Here is a 20,926-nt window from a genome sequence, read left to right on the forward strand (position 1 = left end):
CGGGAGAACAGAAATAAGAATTTCTTTTGGCTTCACTGCCAAATTGACAGTTCCCTGTCGGCACGCTGAGGGCAACATATTTTATGCCAGACCCTTGTCATGTAATATAAATAGGTGCCCAGAAAAATTTCGAACAAAGAGACACAATTCACGGGCTACATCAGACCTGTTTTAGAACGTAATTTACTCATTGTTGTCTTACATTAACCAGCTACGTAGCAATATCGCAATAATGCCCTTTACTACTTATAAGTGAATACATTACGTAACGAGTATATTATGGGGCCGAGACCTCCTATAAAGCTTTAATGGTATAATTATAGCTATCATCCATTTTGGGCGTCATAAAACAAACATAATGATTATATATAACAACCATTACTCATTGCACCTTATTAAGAAAGCCCTGTTGTTTCACCGAACCATGTAAAATGCAATATTCTGTTCAAAAAATAGTCGTTTCAATTATAAGAATATTATTTTATAAAGCAAACTTCGAAACTCTAGCTCGAACTAACTAATGAATGGGCATTACTGCAATGGTAATTAATATTGTAGCAAATACGCTCCAGTGCTATAATAAAGATTAGAACAGTAATAGGGGATATTGTTAGTTGTTACTGTATGTTACAACTTAGAGTATTTCTTTTTTTTTGTTTTGGAGAACAGCTTGTGTATTTGATGATACATGAAATTGTGAGACCATGATGAGTCTCCACGGTAAGACATTCCAATTAAAACAGAACCTATCTATAATAACATCTATTAAATGAACCCTTCGTCTAATACAGCCAGTTCATAGCGAACAACTTTATGTAGAATCAGCTCACAATACGCCTGTGATCTTTTGCGATAGGTGCTACATAACAGTCACCAACAATACTATTACCTTGTTGTATAGTACGTAATTGTACGTACGTACAGTAATTGTTATACTTTCTTCTGTCAATTACCTAAGTTGCTAGCCAAAACTCAACCTCATAAATGTTGTAATAATTGGCTTTAATTGAAACATGTTATTACTTTTGTCGGTGTGTTTTATATTGTGTGTAAATATACAAATAAAAGAAAAACAAGAAAATCGTCAGTTCTTATTAAAAAAGAATATATTAGAAGGATCAAATTTTTTCTTACAATATATTTCTTCGAATCCTCAAAGGATTAGAATACAACGGAATGTTTATTTTTGATTAATAAATTGATACAAAAATCATGTTACAACAAGAAATAAACGGTCAGGTATTTAAGCTAACGCGTGTGGTATAAAATACCATACAATCTCGCTTTTCACACTGTAGCTCTCACAAGCTAAAATAGTTTTACGGATATGCTTTTGTGATGTGACCCGATCACTAACAGTTCTCGGAACACGAGTTCAAAGCGGGGTTTATTTCAGTCTCTGCTGACACACGTGTCGCGCGGAACAAAGGGCACGCTGAACAAATTGGGTGTGTTCACGGTTTCGTCCTTCCACGCGTTTATTTGCGCTCGTTCGCCGTCGCTCTTGAATAACTTGCTGGCCGGACGCGGCGCCACCAAGCGGCGAGCGCCCAACCTATCGCGTTCAAACTCCGGCTCGAGTCGACGCTCCATGCAGGTACAGTCGATTACACTTATGTTAATTACAGCAGACCCTTATCCCGTTAAATGAAAATGCGTTTCCAACGTCATAAAAATTATTTCACATTTCGCTTAACCATAGCTGCGAACAAGTTGTTTACATAACAATGACATGCCATTCGTAACCGAGTGTGAAAGGATGTTAAATACATTTATTTTTATGTTGGATGTTTTTTCAGAAAAACAAATTTATTTCATTTTGTAAAATTATGACGAAACTGCTCTAGCTAGGGTGAATGAACACTAAGTAATAATGGTAATTTTACGCATTCCTTGGCTTTTGTTTATATAAGAGAAACCGATAACAGTGTCTAAAAGCCTTTTTACTAAAAGCTTTCCAATTCAAAGATAAGACTAAAAAAAAGCAACATTTATGTTTCCGTTTCGTACTACGCTTTTAGAAAGGCAATATATTGTTGCACGGACGGACGGAAACCATAAAATTTTCTAATGTATTTTTGTTGTTCTTTCCAATGAACAAAAAAGAAGACTACGTAACTCACGTATAAATCGCTAAACTATGATTTTTTCTTCATAAATAGATGAAATGTATCTTATACTTTTCAATTATGTTCAGTTATCTAACTTCATTTACAAGTTAAAGAGGAAAGACCCTAATGCTGCACTACTACCAACGAGGTACATAATCTTGAACTATCTTTATTAATCGTCAGCTTGCTTCCCTATTTCCGCAACTAATTACAACGAAGGTAGTAATCAGAGTACCGGCTAAATGCCGCCCATGAGCATAACGCCCTAGAAAGAAAATTTATCACCGTATATTATATAAAACATTTTAAGTAAACAAAATGTTGTTTAAGTCAAAATAGGCATCCATATCGCTAGCCAGGATTTTTTAAACAAATGCTTTAATTAAATATATCCTGTATACTACGTTCAAAATTACTAATAGTTAATAGAACTTACAACAACGAACGAAGAAATAAAAAAAATTATCGACTTAACAAACATATAAAAAATCACACGTTATTTCTGTAATAAAAATAAAATCGTTATACAATTTAGTGTAACTTTATGTAAAATTAAAGCTGAATAGCTAACCTATAATGCAAACTACTAACAAGTTTAGACAGTTGAAAATGATAAACTGATTTAATATATATTACATATACATTGTACACTTTAAAGAAAACCTAAGAAAAAAATTAAGGTTAAGGAAAATTTGAAATTTTTATGAAACCTTACATAAAATTGTTTTTATAACGAAATTGAATCATAGTAATATGTCTAGTGAGGTCTACCTGTTTGCTTTGTGTATTTGAAATAGATGTCACGGGAGGAAGGCGAGGCTGCCGTGCGTGTCTCGCTGCCGGAAGGGACGACAGCCACTGTGGGCGTCCGGGAGGGCATGTCCGTAGAGGAATTTCTCGTAGCCGCGTGCGCTCGCCGCTCCCTTAACGCCTTAGAGCACTTCGTGCGAGTAAAGAAACGCCGCGACATGGAAGACCATAATTACTTCGTTCCACACCGAAGCGACTTAATCGAAACTTACGTAAGTATCACTTACAAAGAAAATAGTTCTGTAATATCCTTCAAACAATTGAAATTACTAATGTGAACATTAGTTAATGTAAAAATAAATTGTAACTAATTTTGAAGTGTACAAAGTTAATTGTGGGCTTAAAAAAATATCGCAAATATTATAATGTCAAACAGTGACCTTATTACTATATTATATTTATTAATATTTTTTTATTAAACAAATTAAAAGTACTTAATTTTATTTCATAAAAATATATTATACATTTACAATAATCTCTTAAGACGCTTATTAATAAACATAATAAAGTTTACTTAATCAACAATAATTTATGACTCTAAATAAACATTACTTATAGTTGTAAAAGTTAATGAAATTAAGTAAAATCGTTGATTAAGCAATTGTTTTGAAGAAGCATCAAGCGGGCAATTTATTTAATGATACCGTCCTGCAATCATTAGACTCCAGGGATCTAATCATTTTGTATCTTGTATATTGTGATTAAATCTATTCAGCTCAATAAGTGGAACTTACATAAGTATATAAGCAAGAAGCACTAATACCTAATTTGTTCCAAATAGTTACACACTCATGAAGTGGTGGAAGTATGTGCTAAGATCCTCTATCAAGTGGAATTGCGTAGAAACACACTTGAGCAAATGTGGGGATTTAGCGTTGAAGCCGAGCTAATAGAGAACGCAGAAAGGCAAGACGAGCTGTGTTGTTACGTTAGTCGGGTCGAAGATAAGAGCGTCGCCATGCAAAACGGTAATTATCTTATCCGGCTATGTACTAATATTTTATGTAAACATTTCATAATCCATTAACTGTAAACAGGATGATTGGTAATAGATGTAAAAGGTTTACAGGGCAATTTCATGTGTTACCCTACCCAAAAATCACTGGTTACTTCTGAAAATATAAAAAATAACGTAATGATAATATAATGACTAAAACCGTTTTCAAAATTCGGATAACTAAATACTAGGGTTAATTGTTTATTATCCTTCTCTACGGACTTTTTACTGCCAGAAGTTATAGGCCTGTTGTATTCTAATAGCAAAGTTAAACTAATGTAAACCAAGTTAAACTAATGTGTTTTAGAGTCATCACTTTATATACGCTGAAAAGAAATTGGTGTAAAAGCACCAAAAGATATTTGAAACTGTTATAGCTGACAATTGAGTTATATATTCACTTCTTTAAGGATTTTACATCTATTTCCAAATATCGGTTACATAAAAAGTAATCCCTATTTCTCTTGAGAACTGCTTCACCGATTTCATTCTTTTTGTAAATTTCTTAACATATTGTACTTATGGAATATACACAATTACTGTTACGGTTTTCATTTGCCATTGCAAAACTGCCACGGAAAAATAATTCGCAAGGTTTTTTTTATATGGCTTATAGACTTTTCCCGTGTTGGATAAATAAAGTGTGTAAACAAATATAACATTATTATATTTGTTTTTCGCAAGAAAATAGAACTTACAATGTTTTGTACCAAAAAGCTAAAATACTATTTTCACACTTCATAATTTTTTCATAACTGATAAAGGACTTATTTTCATTCATGTAAGAATAGGCATACTTATTAAAATTAAACCCACAACAAAAAAAACAACATTTCAAAACTCTTAATGCTAAAACCAATGCTACGTGCGATTCGCTATTATTGTTCCTTTGTCAGGAATTATTAAAGGCGACGAGATAATGGTGATCAACGGCGCGATCGTCTCTGACCTAGATATGATGTACTTGGAGAGCGTTTTGCAGGAGGAGCTTTTACTCGTCATGATGATGAGGTAAGTAATGTTATAACTATGCGCATTATTGCCTCCGAATTTTTTCGTCACACACATATACTTATATACGTGTATATATAAACATATATGTGTAGACGAGGGGTAGGTAAGCCCCCACTAGGTAGATATCGTCATAATCAAGGTCGCAAGAAGTACCTGGATGCAAGTAACGTAAGACATTTTGGCGATATTTACAGTGGGTGTCTATCGGATGACATTATCATGATGTAATGTATAGTTAATATAAGACTAGCTATACGTAACATAACTCGTAATATGGAAGATATAGTTGTAAATGCTGAAATAATAGATTTAACCTGACATCGTTGAAAGTCCTGGAATAGGAAGCAAAACGGTTGGAACCTAATAAAACGGAAGTTAAAGTGGCGCTCGGCGAACTTCGTACCGGGTCGGACTGGAAAGCCTTCATAGCCATTTCCCGCCCTCATACACCTGACCTTTTGCGACCGCGACAAGTTTACTGAAGCGCTCGCTGCGACCTACATACGCCCTCGCCGTGCGGCCCTCGGCCTCTACCTATCCGGGTGGTCGTTCAGAGCAACACCACATCGGTTATTGTGAGAACCCGCAATTCAGTCTGCTGACGTTTGCACGCCGCGCGAATTAATATCCTGACAAAATAGTCAGTCATATTTCACTGTGCTCTCGACATCATGTTATAAACAGTTTCATCAATTCTAACATTAAAGCATCGCTCACGAAACGTCCAACACAATAGACTTGCAACCGGAGGTAAGTTCGTGGAATCTGTTCAAAGTTTTTTATATTCTTTTTATCATTTCGTTACGTCCGTTGTAACAGAGAAATAATTATTTGTTAAAAAAAACCTTGACTCGGCCGTGATCTCATTGTTTTTAAAAGGTTTTTCATTATAAAAGTGGTGTTGCTGAAAATGAAACCACCATGTAATTCATGTATCAAATATCGACTACTGAATTATGCGGTATGAATACTAAAAAAACTAAAGAATTATTAGTTTTGATACAGCACATTAAGATAACGAAGAACATGGTGCTGTATGTAAGAACTGTAATTTAAATGAAGAAAGTAATAAAAAATATGAAAACCAGATCGTCTCGTACCGAGCCGCCGGAACTAACTGGAGCAATGCGCGCTGCCACCGACGATATCATTGATTCCCTGGTGTGCCCGCCGCCGCCCAGCGAACCGCCCGTCATCTCTGATGACATGATTTCCGGCCTCATCGTCCCCGCGCCTGCCTGGAGTAAGTACAATACACAAGCTCACCTTTTGAAACTGTACACCATTCCATTACCGTTCCATAGACAAACATATTTGGTATTTACAAACAATTATAATTGATTATTATATATATTCCAATCCATACAACAGCAGTATCCAATTATATTTTAATTAATACCAGAAACTGAAATCGTATCGCATAGCTATTCTATTTTAGCAAGCAATGTCAATTGTGTTTTGATTTCGAATTTGCTTCTGCTGTTTAACAAGCAACTCTTCAATCATTTCTAGATATAACTTGGCATTGCTTTCAAAGAAGACTTAAAATATAATGGCCTTTCGCCAATATTATAATATACTAGTAGCAAACATAACAATAACAATTGTACCAAATAAATTTGTTACCTATTTACCTTTAAGAGGCTTTTTATATAAAGAGCCAATTGCCATCAACCTGTGTATACATCAATGTATCGTGTGTAAAGGTTGTTGGAAACACAATTTTGTTAAAACATTAGTTCGTAAAAACGCAATTAAGATCAATTGAAACAATGGGGCTTTATAACTTCCCTTTTTTGTAAAGGAATAAGAAATTGCTCAAGGATATGAAGAAAATTCAGTTTCATTTACCTTTGTTCACTGCTTGTTTGATATCTGAAAGCTCGCGCATACTCGATTACCAACACGTCATTTATCATTCCTTTCAAACCGTTTTTGTTGTATCGGCTTACATTAGAATGGGGATTTTTTTTAAATCGAATGTATTGGTTAAGTTAGCAATATTCAAGTAACATCGATGTGATTATTCTACTTAATAAGCTGCTATCTCTCGATCTGGAAAGATTTGTGAAATTAAGCTTTCACGGGAGTCTCTGGTTAACAAGACTGTCCGTCCTCTCAAACACTCCTAACATGTATTACTTAAAATTATCAAAATACAAAAATCAACGCTAAATATAACACGAAAATTATCTGTTTCTAAACTGAACTAAAATAAATGAAAAACCCTCGTATAGGCAAGTAGAAATACGTACTAAATTAAAAACAAGCACACACTCAACGCGGCCTCAAATGAAGGCCGTGACCCTTTCCTTGGGCTGTTTGCTTGTGCCTGCTGTCGACCGTACCTCGACCAAAAAAAGCACATTGTGTCACTTCGTGTTATAAAGCGGGCTCGACATGAAAGATGTAATTTTCTCTCCTACGGCATTCCAATTTTTTGAACATTGTTACTAAAGCTTGCCCCTTACACATTTTCCATCTGAAATTATTCGTTTTGTTATAACATTTTTTTAAGATTTCAACTCTTAACGTAGTCCTGAACCATCATTGACTAACAACAATCGCTTAATAGTAAGAATTGTACTCTAGCAGATGTGATTGTAGAATTTTATATTAATATTATAATTAACGTGCAGGTAAAGAATTATACAGCCCTGAAGCAGAAGGACATGCAGGTGATCCGTCAAGCACAGGACCTCCCAAAGTCAGTTCTAGAACTAACTCATTTGAAATCGAGAATCTTCTCAAGGTATTTATTAGAATACATGGAATATTTATACTCTACAACATTTTTACTCTCAAAACTTATAAATATATGTACTTATATATATACATACATGTATATACCTATTTAAACGTATATCTATATCTACACACACACACACACATATATATATATATATATATATATGTATATGAAACTGTATAGATATGTATACATATTACTGAATTAAATTTCTCTTAGGCTTGTCTTGCCTTGAATCTCATATACATTTTTGGACAGTACCCAAGATTGAAATTCGTTAGTTTTGCTGTAGAATCTTATGTATTAACCCTTCTACTGACTTCTGTTATTTGGATGACGCTAAAGTCGTCTTAAATAAACTTAACACCTGGATTAATCAAAGGAATATTATCTTTTGTATTCATTTTTCTTTATTGTAATATATACATACAATATCTTGTATTTATTAATAGTGGTATATACATTCGTACTAACCATTTACAATTTGTTTTAAATTATGGCAGGTGTATATAGTTTCACGAAGCCTGTGTGTTTGGAAATAATATATTGTTTTTCATTATTTACGCTTGCGCTTGATGTGAAAGGGTTTATTATTTCATTTTATCAGGGAAAAAGTTATTTTATTTTAAAATAATCTTTCGTAAGAAAGAGTAGATTGGATTAGACAGAATTTATACTTTGTTATTATTAAAGGTAACACCCTATTTTCTTTTCTTTTTAAAATAATTCATCAATGATTTCTTTCTGAAGTTACGCAGTATAAATCTATTCAAAAATTCTTCATTATGATTGATAATAAAGTACACAATTTGAGACTTTCTTTGAATAATGGTAATCATTCAAATGTAAACCTGCGCATTAGAGGCACTCAATCGAACAATAAAATCTCCTTTGATGACTCGACAGATAGACTCCGTAAAAGCTCGCATTTTCCATTTTATGATGAATATTTTCTTGCGAATGCTCCGGGGAAGTCGAATCATTAACATAAACTTTAAATATTTAAGATTAAGTTTAAATGGTAAAATTCAAAAATATTGTGCATTCCGAATCATCTGGCTGAAAGATTAGTAGGTCGGTTGCTTTGATGTTAAAGAAGTATACAGTTTTTTTTAAACAAAAATGAATTTTCTCTTGAGACAAAATAGAAGGTAAAACTCAATTGTTACGTGTAAAGATCTGTTAATTCATTTCTTTTTATTCCTCTATTTCTTTCTGAGGCAAGTGCGATCGAAATCAGTTAGATGTTTTTATTTATTATTGTATTATATTTATAAAATGTATTACACCTTATTTATTATAAATATATTTGTTGTATATATATATATATATATATATATATATATATATATATATATATATATCTGTTTGTTTATGTTCGTTTGTATGTAAATATGTATTATTTGCATATGTAAACTATCCATTATTAGTACTTTTACATTTTCCATACTATGGTTGTCTGTAAGAGATTGCCTTGTATGATAAGACCGCCCATTGTACTAGTTTGTACAATAAAGAATATTAAATAAATAAATAAATAAAGAGTGCAGAACAAGTGACGGGATGGTGTCGGTCCCCTGCGGATACGCGGCGTGGTAGCCCCACGGGTAGTCTGGCCAGCGCAGCTGCAGGCACTCCTTCGCGTCACCTCTCCGATGCTGACAAACTTCGAAAGGTTCTACTGGAACTGGTCGACACTGAACGCGCTTACGTCAAGGTATGACGTCACTGTAAATTTTCTCTAAAATTTGAACATTGTACGTAACGAAATATTTGATTGCTCAAAAGCAATTATTAACTTTTATAATATATTTTTATCTGGTAAAAACATAACTATTACTTAATACATATTATAATATTAATTTTTAAGCATAAGGCTTTATAATTTCAAAAGCCTAGGTAGCATAATCTACATATGCCATGTTTACCATTAGGTGGACCTGCATAACCGTAATGTAAAAATACAATTTAAAAAAAAGTTATTTGAGATAAGTATCTTAATATTTAATATATCTATACACATGGTTGTTGTATATATGTATTCTAAATATATTTTTAATGTTAATGTCAGTGCACACTAGAAAAATGAAAAACATTTTCATGTCAAAAATACAAGTGTTCTTGAAACTTGTGCCAAAAATTATCTTAAATTTATAAAACTAATATAAATTTGTACATTTATTATACAATAGTTTAATATGGCCACCGTGTGAACTATATTTATTTTTCTTATTGCTTATAAATTCGAGAAGTAATTTTATTATGTTTTTTATTTTTAGCACCTTAACAATTTATTAGAAAATTATTTAGAACCTTTGAAGAAAGAAACATTTTTGTCGAATGCTGAGATCAACGCTCTGTTTGGCAATATACAGGAGATTGTAACTTTTCAAAGGCAATTCTTGCAAAATCTAGAAGAAGCTCTAGAGGCTGAACCTAACTTCCACCATCTTGAATTTTCTAACCAGTTTAAGGTAGATAAATTTTTTGTACAATTTCCTTTTTGAATTGAATTTATTCGAATTGATCTTAAATGTTAACTTTGTTTTAATTATTCACAGAACGTTCTTTTTGCTGTTGGAAATGCATTCCTGTATTATGTCAATCATTTTAAACTATATAGTTCCTTCTGTGCTAGCCACAGCAAAGCCCAAAAAGTTTTGCATCCAAGTAAGTTTTATATATATTATATAATTGTAATAATATTTAATATTGAAATTACAATAAGAAAAAGTCTTTTGTTTACATATTAATTTTACAATGCAAAAAAAAATTGTATAGTAGAATAATAGTATGAAGAAGAAAAAAAAAACAAGATATTATCATCATCGTTATGCATAATTTCAGTGGTAGATCGACCATCGCTGGACGTAGACATCTCATAAAGATTTCTAATAGTACCGGATTGAAGCGGCCTGCTTGCAGTCTCCGTACAACCTCACTAAAATCATCCTTATACGCCTTTCGCCAAGGGGCCGTGGTCACACCACTCCAGAATTTTTAATCTCCACCAGCCCCCTGTTGCCAATTCGCTGGGCCACGTCAGTTATTTTCGTTTGTCTGCGGATCTTCTCTCTCCTGATTTCATGTTATCGACAGTAAATTATAGAATTTATAAAAAATGTTTTTGTTTAGACGAGGGCAATCAAGCATTACAAGAGTTCCTGGCTGCGCGTAATCCGAAGCAGCAACACTCATCAACTCTGGAGTCGTATTTAATTAAACCAATTCAGCGCATACTTAAGTACCCATTGCTACTACAGCAGTTGAGAAATTTGACCGATGTCAATTCTGAGGAACACCTTCATCTAGTAGGTAAGGCTAACTAATAATAAGACACTATGTACTAAACTTGAGTTTTTATTTCACGTATGTTTCAAAGAGCCCTAGGTATATATACAATATATTAGTAAATCTGTCTGAGTCTGTATTATATATATTCTATTTTTATTTCAGAGGCATTAAAGGGAATGGAAAAAGTAGCTGAACATATAAATGAAATGCAAAGAATTCATGAAGAATATGGTGCTATATTTGATCATTTATTTAGACAACATCAGAAGTCCTGCAAACAACCTATTGATCTCAGCCCTGGTCAGTAAACTTCACATATTACAGACGATTTTCTATTTTTTACATACGTTCTAAAGACTTAGTTGTCATTATTTTACAGGTGATTTGCTATATTACGGTGGCGTAGAATGGTTAAATATTTCAGACTTTTTAGGAAAAATTAAGAAAGGTTTAGAATTGCACGCCATGTGTTTTGTTTTTAAATCCGCCGTCGTCTTCCTTTGCAAGGAAAGACTGAGACAAAAGAAGAAATTAATGGTAATACATAAAATCATATTTTAATTACTTTTACTTTAATTCTAACATTTATCTACTATTATCTACACAGGGTGTATCGTCGAAAAATAATGCAAACGAAGTTGAAATAATAAGGTACCAAGTTTTAATACCGGTAACAGAAGTACAAGTGCGTGCGTCGTCCGCTAAAGACATGGACAGTCATTTCCTCTGGGAATTAATACATCTTCGCAGCCAATTGCAACGCCGGTCCGAAAAAGTTTACGTATTATCTAACAGGTATGTATATGATCATTTTCATAAATATAGAAATACATTTAGTGATAATATATTTGATGTGATAGTATATTTATAAACTTTATTACAAAGATAAATTATTACATATAAGTTAAAGTTAAAATCTATTTTTAGGTACAACACCTTTTTCCCTAGCTACATCCAGTGTTTGTTAAATGCCTTTGATTTACTAGAAATGTCTTGACAAAACTATAATTTATCTCGGATGTATTTGACATTCAGATAAAACTAATTGTCGGTCCTAGCATACAAAAGGCTATGGTACAAAACCATATCCGTTTATTGGAATGAAGTGCTTGATTTTTAAAATATGTAGAAACCTAATACTGTTCGACCGATTTATAATGTCTTAATAAGATTCGATATACTTCGGTCGGAATAGTTTTTTTCGATTCACTTCGGCGCATTATATTAAATAAGAACTTATTTATGTATTTATCTTTAACTGACATCCATTTGGAGCATTAGTAACATTTAATTTTAACAAAGACGTTTATTAAACAATACTTTTAACTATAGAAAGCGAGTTCAGGCGAAAAACTAGTTTTAACTGTAGCAAATATATAAGTTTCGCGTATAAGTAATTATTGTAACGACTTAATTTTATTCTACGTTCGTCAGTACGGCGGATTTCCGAAACGCTTTCCTGAAGACGATCCGGCAAATCATTCGAGAGTCGGTTCGCAACATGTCGCTCCCAAGCTCCCGACCAGCGCCGACGCCCCCACGAGCGCCACACACTCTTGAACGTGATCGCGAACGTTCCAAACATCAGGTAAAACAACAAACTGTTGCTAAATAATTACCAGTGCAGTTGATTTCTTAGAGCATAACAAACGTGATCGGGTGTACATCTGCAATCAATCCGCCAATATAAACATAAAACCATATTAAATACCAAATTGGCTATATAGCCTTTCCGTTGCAAAACTCAAAATATATATGTGATATATATATAATGAATACAGATAAGATAAAAATGATGTCAAAGGTCCATACGTCGTGCCCACTTTAATATCAGTTGTAGACTCGATTACAGAACGCCAATAGTCAAACTAGATATTTCGAGAAAGATAACAATAACTGCAAGGCAGAGTTCGAGAAACTTCCAAACATCTTCTCGTCCAATATACCTGTGTCTTAAGACTAAGGTCACCGTTAATAACTTTGGGCACTGAAACTTCAAGCCTTATTGGCAAGCTCATAGTTGATTAACGATATACGAGCCTTAAATGGGCCTATACCTTTGATTTCTATACGACATCTAATGAGGAATGAGAAGATACGTAGATGCTTGAGCTTTATGGTTTTTAAGACAGGCATATGACGTCCTCCCTTAAGACTAACGACCGTAGACTAACGACCCATTGGAAATCCATGAGGGGTTCCTATGTTTAGTAGAAGTAGTCCTAAGGCTGAAATAATGAAGATAATACGCCAATATATAATTTAAACGATTCAACATACCTATATCAAATTAAATTTACATCCTGTCGTTTGTTAACGTTTTACTATTTTTACTGCTCGTAATATGTCGACAAACAATTTTCGCTTCTTTATGAAAACTAACATCACTTTTATACAAAATTGCATTCACTCTTTTACAGATCCATGTCATGCAGGGTTCACAAACTCTTGGAAAAACCAAGAAGCCTAAGACTACTGGACAACGTTTATCAGCCGGCAACATAGAGGTCAGCCTTGATGTATTTTAATATCGTTTTAAAAGAGTTTATTAAAAGTAATCGAAAAGTAATTTAAACATGTTTTTTTTGGTTTAGGTTGGTGATCTATCACGAGAGAACTCTCAAGACGCCGATGAGCCACCGCAAGATGTCTCATCAGACGAACCCACATTTAGATCTCGAAGCAAAACAGTCAATGATTCTTCTGGTAAGAACTTGCTCATTTAATTTGCGAATTTATTTCATCTATTTGCTTTTTAACAAACGTGTAATGATTTCTAAAAAATCCTTTCTGAACCATTTACAAAGATATAATATGTGCTAACCGCTAGTTACATTTATGTGTTGTTTCTGTTCCAGCAGATAGTAGTAGTAAGAGGACTCTACCCCCTCCTCCGCCGCCTACTGATACCGATAAATCTGACCCGGGTTCCAAATCAGAAGGAGAAGAAGAACCGCCTCAACCGCCTGCCAAGAGAGGGTTAGGCAGAACTCCTAACCACCTCACATTAAGGTATCAACATATGTATGGGTTAACATCACTAATGACAAATACACTGCACCTACACAATATAAAATTGGAACGAACTCGTCACACTTTCACTTCCTTTTTTTATTTTTAACGTTATCTTTTCTAAATTTATGTGGGTTATATGTTCCTACTCATACATATGTCATTACTTTCCTTAATTAATATCATACGTGTTTTGTGTATATTTGCGTAGATGAACCTATATATGTATTACAGCACAACGTCAACCTTAAGCGCTGGTAGCACAGGAAGTCAAGCACGTTTAATCCAGTCGTCACATCAACCTACTCAGTACCAGCCAACTATGGTCAAAGAACTAGGTAAGCAGGAGTCGCATTCTTTGAAGTCGTCACCGGAGCGCAAGAGCACATCGCATTCTTCTGAAAAAAAAATTAAAGTAATACGTTCAGGAAGTGGAAGTAGTATTAATAGAGACAGATCCCCCAATCGATCCATGGATCCTTCGCCCGATAGGGACCGCGTTACTAAAGTAATAATTTGCAAATCTCCAAATAAGTCTAGTCTCAAACAATCGAAATCTCTACAAAAATCTCCGAGAGGAAGCTTCGATCAAACTAAATCTCCACGAGACTCAATGGACAAAACTAAATCACCGCAGCATAGTTTCGACGGATCCAGATCGCCACGCGGTAGTATTATGAAGTCACGCGAGAGTAGCATTGACAGAGCCAAGTCCCCTAAACCAGCGCCTAAGAAGGGAATTATGCGAACGCCTCAAGCCAGTTTTGATAGGTCGCCCTGTAAGTCGCCGAATGTCAGCCGTCGCCCATCCAGATCAAGTGGCGACAAACTCGCTAAAATCGGAACAAACTCCCTGGATAGAGTTTCGCATTACTCCCAGTTAGCTAAAGTAGAGGATAAAGCCATAAAAATGGGCATCGTTGTATCTAAATCAACAGAGTCAATAACCAAAGCTATTGAACATCCAACTTGCGTACAATGTTACCTATCAGGGAAAAGGCAAAGTAAACCTTCCTAGCATAAGGCGAAGGGCAAGTTCCCTAAGTCCCGTAGAAAGTCCCTAGCATCACAATCTATAATTGTGTCGTCAGATCGCAGTAGTGTAGAGACTTTAGACGGTTCAGGCCATGAGCGCGGAATTTGCCCTTCGTTCAAGCATACTCCCGGTAGACATGATTTCGATCAAATACATGTTTAAAACATTAACTGCACTGTTTAGTTACAACGTGCTTAAAACACACCCAAAAAGTTCCCATAAAATTCGTTTAAAGTTTAGATGTATTCATTTGATGATATACAAGGACATAAACACCAAAAATATTTAACATTATTTGAACAACAAGACAGTGTTTTGCATAAATCGAAAGAAAGCGTTTACATATCCGCACGATAATAATTTGACATGAATGAATTTGAAATGATTTGTTCAAATTGGAAATAATAATTGTTTATCAATTTTTAGCAGATTTGAAATAAAGATTCGCTTTGATTTGCTCCTAAAGAGTGTTAAACACTGTATAATTAAAATGACTACCACTTTACGACACATCTGCAACACCTTATATATATAAATTGTCAGACATCTTTCATCAGCTTCTTCTTTCCTACTTTATGTACGCTATACATTTTACGTGACGCGAAATCATTTTCAAAGATTTATAGGCAAAATACAAGCTCTTACTGAACAATCATGGATTCGATTTGGGCTTGTAAGTTGTGTGTTAACAATTCACGTGCATTATAATTTTTTGCTCAAAAATACTACTTTACAATATTGATTTAAAGACGCTTAATGAAATTCCTCTAATAATATTTCGATTCGATGAAAAAAACAATAGAAAGTTCAAATAGCGTATACGTAAACGTTTGCATGTATGTATAAAAATATATGTACTCCGAATAGTATAGTCTTATGAGGTAGTTATATATATTCAAATTACTTCGTTTATATGCATATAGAAAACAGTATAGATACATAGGTAGACTTGAATAATAAATATATAAATAAAAAAAATTAATCACTATTATAATCATAGGAAACTCCAAGTGTTAAATTGTATAATGGCTGTGGAATCGTACTGATGTTGTCTTAATCAATTTGTTTATCAAATTTTCTCTACTGCTAAAACTCAGACTGTACATTCCAATAGGTTATAAACTATTATTACGTCAAACGCCATGGATTTGTACCATTAATTAAGTCTTCCATTTCTGAACGTCTATATTTATTGAGATATTATATCATTTTAAATTTATTTTTGTATCGTTTATTTTTCCGATATTTGCTTAAGCTAGAATTAAGTTAGCTTACATTTAACAACTTTGACAGCATGGTCACATCTTTCTAACCTCTTTTTATCATTCAACCAAGTTGTATTTTCTTTTTTACATATTTATCAAATGTTGTATTAATCCTAAGTATTGTTAGTAACGTCTTATAAACTATTTACATCAATTTATATTTATGCATGTTCTCATGAATTCATGTAATTGTAGTTTCCAAAAAGCGCCTAATCATTTAAACGAAATTAATTCTTAATACAAATGTAGCAAATCATATTGTAATGGCAACACTAATCAAATAGGCTATTTTCCTCAATACCTACATACTCGTTTTACATTATAATGAAATACAATGTAGAAAAATAAGGATATCTAAATTCATATAGCGCTTACTTAGCCATGCACAGTATTCTTATCGAATAATCTATAGTTGCTAATGCACAGTTATCAAAAAATAATGAACATTAAGTCGATGAAAACAATTGGAGTACTTTAGGTGTAAAACTATGATATAATGATCGTAATAGTAGTGGATATTTGAAAAAAAATGATAAAAAAAACGTTTCACTCACCACACACTGACCGGTCGATTTCTTTTTAATATCATTTGAATGTTCGATGACAATGTTGACCTCCGAAAGTATAACCATCGATACCGCCGTCCACTGACCCTAATCCTGTTATACCAACCCACACCTCGAACCGAATTCGGGCGAAGTCTTGTACGTTTTCAAACGGGGCGCCGAACCTACGACAACATTCATCAAACATTCAACTCTTTTTCCTCGATATCCTGGCGATCGGTACGTGTTGTAAAATTTTACAATTCCAAACGTGAGATGACGTAGAAATTATTTGTGAAAGAGTTTGGTGTTTGGTGTGTTGTAGGATCGCCCGTGTGGAAACCGCGCGACATGATGAGTGAGGGGGGCGTGGGCGTGAGCGCGGGGGTGGGGGCAGGTGCGCCCTCCGCGCCCACCACCCTGCCGCGCTCACAGCGCCCAGCGCCGCGCGCTCATCACCTCTCGGCCAGCCGCAAGTCGCTCGCCCCGGACCATCGCCACTAACCACCCCTCTCACCTTTAAACCTCATTCATTACGTCCTCGACATTTACAAAACACCTTAAATGTATTCTTCATCTAATCCCCACCTTCACAGTTCTATAGTGGTTAAACTGTGGTTAAACTATAAAGGTATCAAAATGATCTTACAAAATTTTACTTTAAGTATGAAATCCAATTGATTTCTTTAAATTGCATTATTTGGTCTATTCTACCACGATTATTATTCCTATAAATTTCGTATGATATGTACAGATGATTGTGTCTAATAAACAAGCTGTCATTACAATTTAACGTGGGTCGACTGCTTCACTCAAGAAATCGTATGATAGATTTCTCTATCGATGGCAATCGATTATTGATGTAGGAATTGTTCTATACGCTATTAGCTTATCTGATAATGCTTGGCGTATTACTGGTAACTTTTGTTCAAAGAGTGAATGCTATTATTTCCTATTTCACGAAGATGTGTTTTTATTATAAATGTATATGCGTTTTTTTCTGTTTTTGTTCCTAGCAATAATGTTTGTTTACAGAATACATAGTCAATAAACTATTTAATTCTCTAGAATATAATATACATAGGCTTCGCATTACGTGAAGAATTGTTTCCAAACATTATTGCCGGCTAAATAAATCGTCGCTCTATTAAACACTTTCAATCCCATAAAACAAAGCTCAAAGTTTATTTTTATATCCACTTTGATATATGACATTTAATAAAAGAAAGACTGCATAACGCTCTTTGTGGAAATATTATGTTGATTTATTTATTTAATCAAAATAACAGAATTATGAAAATGTCTCGATAAATTGATGCACATAAAGCTATAGGTAATATGAAGTAAAGGAGTGTGTATTCATAATATGACAAGAAAATACCAAATTGTGGCATATAATCTTTTGTGATGTAGCTCCAACTCTGCTCTTATATAACGTTATGAATCACACTTTAAAATAATTGTCATAGATATTAAGTTTTATTTATACATATTAGATCTACAATGAATCTTCATGTATAAGTCGATCTTGTAATTACAAATAATGACAATATCAATAGAGAAACAAAAATGTAACAATAGTTACATTACATTAGTTACTTCAAATATAGTTCGTAATTAAAACTTAATATTCTGCGGTCTCTTAATCTTTGAACACATAATACTTGTGTTGTTCATCTGAATACGTTTATGACCTTTTTTAATTATAAATTATTTAGCAGTGATGAAATATGTTTTAAATAAAATAAATAGCAGAAATTTATCTTTACCCATATAAAAATATTAAAAATTGAAATGAATATAAACGTCGTTACTGTTAATTTTAAAATAATCTCCACACACATGATCTTCTAAGACATTTTTATGTTTTAGGAGTATGCGAGAGCTCGACATTTTAACATTTCTATATGGACTTTGTGCCAAATTAGGTATCCTTAATAACTGTGCTTGTTACTAATCACTGTTAACATTATACATAAATAAATATATCGTCGGAGTAGTTAGCTATAATCAACGTGCGTTTCATTTCACATGATCGACACAGTTTCACTTCCCTATAGTTCAAAATGCACTTACCCTATGAAAAGTACACTAGGTAGTTTTGATAATAATTTCTCTTCGTGATCAAATTCGAAAGTTCTATCATAGGTTAGGCAAATGATGTAACGAGTCTCCTAGATTATGTTTAAAGCGTCACCGAATGATATTTAAAGTTAATATTTAGTTCATCTAGGAATAAATTCACGCTGATGTTTGAAATCGTGAATAAATCTGTGAAAAACTTTTGCTTTATCTTACCTTATAATATGTAAAAGGAGTCAATTTTAAGTTCAATTTTAATTAGTATCTTTGGTAGGTATTAAACCTTTCATATTAAGGTTTCATTTAATATTATAATAGCTGCACCTACATCACACTGTATATATTTCCCATGACCAAATAGACAAATTTTGTTTTGTACTCCTGAATTTATGTAATCAACGTTATTGAATATAGTTCCTTTGATATATACATTAATACCTCTCAAATGTTAAAGTGCAATTAATTGATTGTGACATTTATAATTTTTACTGCATCATTGATATTTTTTATGCTATATGATGCATGTTTTGATGTTAATAGTAATGAACTCATTAGAAGTGGACAAAGGCTTCGATTATTATATCGTAATATATGTTCATTTTAGTCTGAATTGTAACATAATATTTCATGTTATATATAGTAAAATGCTAAAACAAAAACTAGCAATCACTAATTGTCTAAAAGTTTAACCAGCGTACTTAATGGAACTATTTGTTATATATTATTACACTTAATTAAAAATGATTGTGAGTGGACATATCATTGAAAAAACACATACATATACACCTTCACAGATTTTTCACGATTTTAACTAAGAATTTTAGTTTTAATTATTTCCAGTGACTTAAAATTATTGAACATATATATTACTAATATGTAGATATTGTAATTATTTATTATCGAAGCCACAAATATTGCATTTATATTTCGAATATTACGTATGGTTTAAAGATTGTTTTTGTGATTTAAAATAAAACCAGTTTATTAATATACATATGTTAAAATATTCGAATTTAATAATTACGAACTTATACACTCAATTTATAGATATTGTTATACTAAGAAAATTTAATTAATAAAATAAATAAACAAATATGAGTGAAAAAATAAATGAAGAAGCTCATTAATTGCGATTGTATTCATACTTCAATGACATTTGAAATATAATGTAGGAAAATGAATGAATATTTAGAAAGACTTATTGAAGTAAAATACGAAGGTAACTAATGTTAATAGATATTGTACTTTTATAATTTACTCTTCGTTTGCAGTATGTTTACCTATGTTACATTGTTTTTATGTACTCTAATGACATCTGATTAAGACTTTATACTTGTCGAGATACTTTAATGGGTACTTGAAAAAGGAATGAATATAACGGTTTATTAAGGCCATTTTATGCAATAAACCAAACATTACTTTATTATGAAAAAACTTCTTATAATATTTTTAAAGATTTCGTTTTCAACCGCCTATTAAAAACCTGTATTTAAAGTGCCTTTACGTGTATAAACACGCGTGTGTTTCAGGTTGTTTCAAGACTCAATAAAGTATTTTGATGAAAATGATATTGTTATATGAAATATTTTTTGTAGCAGTCTTCAGTGGCTTCCTGCAATACTTATTTTATTTGTGGATTAACACATGTTCTACTATATATCTATGTGTAATATATCGATAGGTTTCCAAGTTTATTTGTTCAATTTTGTGACACATAGAAAAATTTAATTTTTATTGCTTCTGAATAAATATAAAACGTAACTATGGATTTTTTCAATTACCACTTCGGCCCCAAATAATTTAATCATATTTATGTTAATCATTTTTTTTTAGATAATTTATATAGAAACAAAACCAGAACAAAGTCTTCTGTTAAAATGTATAAATATATATAATGTATCAAAACATCATAGAATAATAATAGGTTATTTCTTGTTTGTTTTGACAAGTTTAGTAACAAATATTAAACTTTAACGCAGAACAATGACTTGTTCAAATTATGCTTCAAATT

The 20,926-nt window shown here is 32.7% G+C and overlaps 1 protein-coding gene across 1 annotated transcript in view; it reads left to right on the plus strand.

Annotated features, from left to right (window-relative positions):
* sif (still life) overlaps positions 1 to 17,432 on the plus strand; it is an 80,006-nt gene extending 62,574 nt beyond the window's left edge. Inside the window, exons 24-42 of the mRNA XM_068774191.1 lie at positions 1,397 to 1,597; positions 2,909 to 3,133; positions 3,703 to 3,889; positions 4,815 to 4,929; positions 6,021 to 6,175; positions 7,572 to 7,684; positions 9,225 to 9,398; positions 9,961 to 10,155; positions 10,243 to 10,351; positions 10,817 to 10,996; positions 11,138 to 11,275; positions 11,355 to 11,512; positions 11,583 to 11,770; positions 12,410 to 12,563; positions 13,396 to 13,482; positions 13,570 to 13,681; positions 13,837 to 13,987; positions 14,222 to 14,325; positions 17,159 to 17,432. Coding sequence (XP_068630292.1) covers positions 1,397 to 1,597; positions 2,909 to 3,133; positions 3,703 to 3,889; positions 4,815 to 4,929; positions 6,021 to 6,175; positions 7,572 to 7,684; positions 9,225 to 9,398; positions 9,961 to 10,155; positions 10,243 to 10,351; positions 10,817 to 10,996; positions 11,138 to 11,275; positions 11,355 to 11,512; positions 11,583 to 11,770; positions 12,410 to 12,563; positions 13,396 to 13,482; positions 13,570 to 13,681; positions 13,837 to 13,987; positions 14,222 to 14,325; positions 17,159 to 17,337 — 2,925 coding nt within the window. The 3' untranslated portion in view covers positions 17,338 to 17,432. The remainder of the gene's footprint in view (positions 1 to 1,396; positions 1,598 to 2,908; positions 3,134 to 3,702; positions 3,890 to 4,814; positions 4,930 to 6,020; positions 6,176 to 7,571; positions 7,685 to 9,224; positions 9,399 to 9,960; positions 10,156 to 10,242; positions 10,352 to 10,816; positions 10,997 to 11,137; positions 11,276 to 11,354; positions 11,513 to 11,582; positions 11,771 to 12,409; positions 12,564 to 13,395; positions 13,483 to 13,569; positions 13,682 to 13,836; positions 13,988 to 14,221; positions 14,326 to 17,158) is intronic.
* Positions 17,433 to 20,926: the final 3,494 nt, after the last annotated feature.

The sequence above is a fragment of the Battus philenor genome, unplaced genomic scaffold (assembly GCF_028537555.1).
Source record: "Battus philenor isolate CCGP_79_NKW_IND1 unplaced genomic scaffold, ilBatPhil1.0.hap1 SCAF_7, whole genome shotgun sequence".
Classification (NCBI taxonomy): Eukaryota; Metazoa; Arthropoda; class Insecta; order Lepidoptera; family Papilionidae; genus Battus; species Battus philenor.